This window comes from Vombatus ursinus, unplaced genomic scaffold (assembly GCF_900497805.2).
Source record: "Vombatus ursinus unplaced genomic scaffold, bare-nosed wombat genome assembly UNPS02009918.1, whole genome shotgun sequence".
NCBI lineage: Eukaryota > Metazoa > Chordata > Mammalia > Diprotodontia > Vombatidae > Vombatus > Vombatus ursinus.
In genome coordinates, this window is record NW_020949696.1 from 3,046,837 (window position 1) to 3,052,836 (window position 6,000).

Sequence of the window (6,000 nt, forward strand, 5' to 3'; positions counted from 1 at the left end):
AGGAGGAGGCCCCCAGGAGTGTGCTCTAAGAAGAGAGAACAGCGACCCTCAGCTATATCTGGCTTTCAAGGCACAGGACACTTAAGGTCTTTGCTGGACAGAATTGCACGAGGATAGTGGGTGTTATGTTTTGTTCAGACAACAATCCAGGTGTCCCCAACAAGAACTTGACTTTTCCTTCCCTGTGTCTTCTCTTCCCCCCAAACCTCTCTTGAGGTGGGGGACCAGTAGAGGCCATGCCCACTTGCACTCCTTCCTTTCTTCTCCCCCAAAATGAGCAGGAGTAGGGGAAAGAATTAGTAGCCTGCTTCTACCTCTGACAAGTGAAAAGGGGCAGGGGGCAGCCAGGGCCTCAGGGCCTTTCCTTCCACACATCCAGGGCAGAGGCCTGAGAAGTTGGGGGAGGGGGAAGGACAGGACAATCAGGTCCTCTGGCCCTTTAAACAGCCCCCAAAGACTGCTTACCATGCTGAAGTCTAGCAAGTCACTGAGTTCTTTGTCTGTCCCGACTGTAGCCATCCTTTGCTGCTGATTCATACTCCCACAGACTCAACAGCGGCAACAGCTCCGGAGGGCCTGGAGACACTGTGGGGGATGGGAGGGGGAGGGATAGAGGATATATACACATGTGTGGGGTGGGAGAGAGAAAGATGGGGGCAAGAGGTGAACAAACGAAAGGAAAAGGGGGAGAGATAGAGTAGTGAGGAGAGAAACAGGCACAGAGGGTAGGGCCAAGGGAGGCAGAAAGAGGCAGATTGGGCAGGAGAGAGAATGACATGCACAGAGACAGAGATGTGAATCAAGGCCACACACGAGGAGGGGGGAGGACAGAAGAACAACACACACACGGAATGGAAATGGAAGAGACAGAAGGGGAAGGAGAGAGACATAGAACCACAGAGAAGGGGGAGAAACAGAGAGAGAAGAGGAAGGGAGGAGAGACCCAGAGAGAAGAGGGCAAGAGACACACACCCAGAGGAAGAGAGGAGAGAGAAAACCACAGAGAAGGGGGGAAGAGACAGCCAGAGAAAAAGGGGGAGGAGAGAAAGAGACCCATAGAAAAAAAGGGGGGGTGAGACCCACAGAGAAAGGGTGGGAGACACAGAGAAAAGGGCCAAGGCAGAGAGCCCCATCGAGAAGGGGAAAGAAAAGAGACCCATAGAAAAGGGGGAAGAGAGACAGACCCACAGAAAGGGAGAGACAGTCACAGATAATGGGGGGGGGGCAACACAGATCCAGAGAAGGTGTGTGTTGGGGGAGGTTAGAGAGCCAAAAATCCACGGAGAAGGGGTGGAGACACAGACCCACCGGGAAGGGGAAAGAGACACAGAAAAGGGAGAGATACAGGCCCATAGAGAAGTGGGGGGACGAGGAGGGGGGAGACCGGCAGAGGGGGAAAGGAGGGGAAGAGAGAGCAGAGAGCTTTTAATGAAGAAGGCTGAAGTCCGGAGGGTGGGGGCGTTGACAGATGAATGTTTTGTAAACGCTAAAGCCCTGGCAAATCCTTCCCATCTCCAAGGGGCCCCTGGCCGGCTGGGGGCCAGTGCACATGGCGCCCCGGGCACTGAACAAGTTCCCCATTCAGGTTCACACTCGGATGTTTGTTTTGGGGGCTGCCAGCCTCCCAGCTCTGCTGGGGGTGAGGGGGGGAGACGACCAACCAATGAGGAAAGCAGGAGAGGGAGGAAAAATATGGGCCATTCGTCGTCCAGGGTGGAGGGCCAGTTATCGCCTTTGGGGGATCTTAAAGGGCCAGCCGGGCCCTTCCCCCTCTTAAAGGGCCAGCCCACCTGGCACTGAACAATGCAGGGACACCCAACCACCACTAATTAATTCTCCAAACTCTCAGGAGCAGAGAGATCCAACTATAAAAATAACAACTGTAGGTATGGGCTTTCCTTCCGGAAGTGGGAAACGGAATTATGGGGGGGAGGGAGAGCAACTAAGGCTGCTTCCCACTCCAGGATCCCTCCAACAGACGCCGGGATGGGGTTGGGGGGGAACCGGGCAGTGCACTGTGGAACTCTCTTTGCACCTATAGCCTGGGCTCAAAGATGGGGGGTGGGGTAGAAATCGAAATTTCTCCCCCTTTTCGGAGCGGCCCCCAGCGCCAGATGTCAGGACGAATTTCAATGAAGTGCACAACACACAAGCGCGCGCACGCACACACACACCCCGAAAAAAAAAAGTTAAAAAAAATCAAACGAGTAAAACTCGGCTCCTCCCCCCCCTTCGGTGGGGGAGGGGAAAGGGTACACGAGGATTTTAAGTGGGTCTACAGCAGCACCTAGCATACAGCCGGCGCTTAATAAATATTTGTTGAGTTGAATATGCTCCTCCCCAAGAATACAACAAAAGCCAATAAAGGCTTTTTATTTAAGGTAACTTGGGAAATAATTGCTCCCCTTCCTCGCCAGGCAGTCCTCGACTCTCTCTAAGGGTCCCCGGGGGCGGATACCCGCTCAAAAACAAGAAAGGGAGGGAGAAAGGGGTTGCGTGTGGGGTGGGGGCGGAGAAGGGGGGCGTGGTGTGGGGGAGAACTATCCACCTGACTCCGGCTGAGGGAAAAGAAAATGGGGGGAGGGCCACTGCCCCTAGACAAGACCCCCCCGAAAGAAAAATCACCAAACAAGTCTTTTTAAATTAACATCCCGCCCCAGGCGCGAAATGTAAAGGAGAAACTGACCTTTTCCACTTAGTCCAGAAAAAGTCCTAACTTCATGAATGAGAATAATAACTTTTCTCTCCCCAACCCCCTTTCAAAAGCTAACTTGGAGTAGCTCAAGGGAAAGGGGGGAGGTGGGGGGGTGTGGAACTGACTGGGGCAGGGGGGAAGAACAAGTGAAATCGATGAGCTCAGACAGCCGCTGCCAGTCTCTTTTCTCCTCCCGCCGCCCCCCCCCCCGACCGCGGCCAAGGCACGGGGAGCCCGGGCGGTGGGGATCCCTTTGAAGCCCACGGAGCGGCCGGGGCGTGTTATGCCTCAATCTGAAATCATTCACAGCAGTTTTGCCGCCGCATGCCAGCGGAGAAAGCCTTTCCCCGAGTTAACGCGGAGCAGATGTTCCACCGTACCCCTCCCCACCCCCGCACCCCCCTCCCTTCTCACCCCCCACCCCATGTACTTCAACCTGAGACACCAGTTACGAGAGGCACCTTCTTGCCTTCAGACAAAAGGGCTTCCCCATCCCCCCCTCCCCCCGGCCTGTTCCCAAACTCCGGGCCGGGGCCTGCAAATGCCAGCTCTTGGATTCCGCCTCCCCCCCCCTCCCCGCCCCACTTACACACTCACTCCAGCAGGGGCAGGCCCCGCTTAGGGGCTCTGAGGGAAGGGGAGGAGGGTGGGGGAGAAAGAACATGAGCCCCAGCCAAGCCAACCAAACTTTGAAGAACAGGCCAAGTTGGAGCGTCCCGTCCCGTACCCCCCCCATCCCAGTCTCTAAAGTTCAGCAAACTGTACGCACATTTGGGGACGAAAGAGGGCCATGGGGTAAAGGGGGCTGGGGATCGGTCTTTCAGAGTACCCCGTACTCTTTCCCTCCTCACCTTTAAAAAAAGGGGGGTGGTGGGTAGACCCAGCCTCTCCCTCTGGGCCCTTTAAACTTGGCTAACAGAACAATGAGTCCCCTCCAGCTGCCGCCTCCACCCCTCCCCCCAACCAGTGCCCCAAAGCCAGTCCCCAGGAAGCCACGGGGGCCAGACAGCAAGATTGGCCGAGGGAAGCGGGGAGCGTTCTGCCCCACAACCCCCCCACCTTCCCAAAGCACCGTGCGTCCCCCAAACTTCCTCCCCTGGAAAGAGAACTGAGCCCAACTTTGTCGCGGCTCTGGCCCGAGGTACCTACACAAAGCCCTTGGGAGGGGGGCGAGGAAGTCCCTAGTACGGTGCTGCGCGCCCCCACCCCACCTCCAGCCAGTTCCCCCCACCCCCCACTCCAGCCGGCGCAGGCTGTTTACCTTCTTGGTAAGAAATCGCATCCGGCGGGCGGGAAGCTGCGAGCCAGGGTCGCGAGGGTCGGGGGCATGAAATAGCAGCGGAGACGGCGGCAGCGGCGTCCCCCCAACACCGCCCGCCCGCCCAGTCCTGCACCAGCCCGGCTCCTCGGGCCCGAAGGCGGCGTGGACAAAAGCGGTGGAGTCTGGCCGGGCGGGCTTCCCCGAGCCCCCCGCTGCCGCACCGCGGCCCCGCGGGCGGCTGCTTCCCGACTCGCGCGTGGGCGCCTCGTCCCTTTCTCTGTCCCCTTTCCCCCCCAGCCCCTCGGCCGCCCCCTTGCTCCGTAGCTCGCGGGCGCCTTGGGCCCCGCGAGGCAGCGGCGCGCGGGGCTCCCGGGCCGCGTTCCAAGCGCCGCTACAATGTATCCGCCCTGGCCGCCGCCGCTGCCGCCGGCGCGCGCTCACATCCGAGCCCTCCGGAACCCCGGGGCTCCGCTACAATTGTAACCACTTCATCTTCCTGCGGCAGGAGACATGTTCCAACCCTTCCCCCCCCCCCCCCCCCCAGCCGCCCCCACCTCCACCTCTCCCTCCCAGTCTCCGTCCCCTCCCCCTTCCACATTGTCACCGCTCCGCCTCGGATCCCCCCACCCGCTCCTCCCACCCCCTTCGTATCCTTCCGCCGTCGCTGTCCAGCGGCCCCGCGAGCGGGCAGGCGGGCTGCAGTGAGACTGGGCTCCAGGGTAGATGGCTCTGGGGCCCTTGGAGGGCGCGAACTATGAGCAGAGTACTAGCGTTTTTCCATGCTAGTCGGGGAAAGGAGGAGAAATTTTGCAAAAGCAGAGAGAATTCCCCTTCCTCTCAATGAAAAAAAAACCCACAAGTGATTTTTAGACGACACCCTACCCCTCTCTTCTGGGCTTCTTTAAAAACTCCTTGTGTCTGTTATTCGGTTGGTTCCCTGGCCCTCTGTTTCTGAACCCGTTCCTGCCATGAGCTCCCTGGAAGGGTGGGAGGGGGGAAGAGAGTATAGAGATGATGACCAGAGAGCCTATGTGGGGCCCGGGAAGGGGAAAGGAGAGCGAGGCAGGGGCGGGGGTGGGGGGGGTGGGGAGTGCGGGAAGTGGACTATGTTTCTTAGCGGAGGAGCACGTGTAAGTCTAGATTTAGCAAGAGGGAGGGAGAGAGGAAGAAGGAGGCATGACGACACAGGGAGGACCAGGAGATGGAATGATAAGCCTGGAGGGCATCATCCAACGAGAGGGTGCGCCGGACGTGATTGACAGCCCGATTGGCTAGTCCTTTGTAGAGTCCCGCCTCCTTTCCTCTTTTCTCCCTCCTTTTCTCCCCTTCTCTCCTCTCTCCTCCCCTCCCCTCCTCTCCCCTCCCCTGGCCCGGCCCGTCCGGGCTCCGCCCTCGTTGCTCTGCTCAGCGCCCACTGTGGAGGCCGGACTTTCTGAAGCGAGAGGCCGCGAGAAGCGGTTAGGGGGTGGGTTAGTGGGTTGGTTTTTTCTTGTTGTTTGTTTCTGCTTTTGGGTTCTCATCTCCCTCCCGCACACAGGCTCCAGAGCTGCCTGCTTTACTTTGGTCTGGGCTTTGCATCGAGGAGGGGGCGGGCCTGGGGCTTATTTGCAAAGTGTCCCTGGAGGGAAGGGGAGCCATTTGCCTGGGGAGAGGGGGTGTGCAGACCAGGCCAGGAGGAAGGGAATGAACCTCAGAGAACCACTTTACACTTTTCTATTTGTCTCTCTTGGGGACTCACTAAAACCTGGAAGGGATCTAGAACCAATGGACAGAAGAGCAGACCGAGGCACGGGGAGGGCCGGAGGTCACAGGTCGCTGAGAGAGTTAGTGACCGAGTCAGAAGAAGGACTCAGGTGCTCTGCCCTCCACTCCAGGGCTTCTTCTAGGGTATTACCTGTCCCTGTGTGATCCTGTAACTCTGGCTCAATTTGTTAATTGAGTTTTGTCTGAATCTAAAGTGGGGATTGGCCTCCTGTGGAGTTGCCGGGACCGAGGAGTTAGAAGTTCAGAGCAGGAAAAATAATCACATTTGTTTTGCACTTTT

General features: G+C 58.2%; 1 protein-coding gene across 5 annotated transcripts in view; it reads right to left on the reverse strand.

The window, feature by feature from the left end:
- TCF3 (transcription factor 3) overlaps positions 1–4,860 on the reverse strand; it is a 103,014-nt gene extending 98,154 nt beyond the window's left edge. For 2 of the 5 annotated variants that reach the window (XM_027853233.1, XM_027853229.1), the window contains exons 1-2: positions 3,957–4,067; positions 466–585 (exon numbers count right to left, since the gene is read on the reverse strand). In XM_027853233.1, coding sequence (XP_027709034.1) covers positions 466–537 — 72 coding nt within the window. In that variant the 5' untranslated portion in view covers positions 538–585; positions 3,957–4,067. Of the gene's footprint in view, positions 1–465; positions 586–3,956; positions 4,069–4,838 lie in introns of those variants that run through there. The other 3 variants (XM_027853230.1, XM_027853231.1, XM_027853232.1) reach the window with 3 other exon arrangements.
- Positions 4,861–6,000: the final 1,140 nt, after the last annotated feature.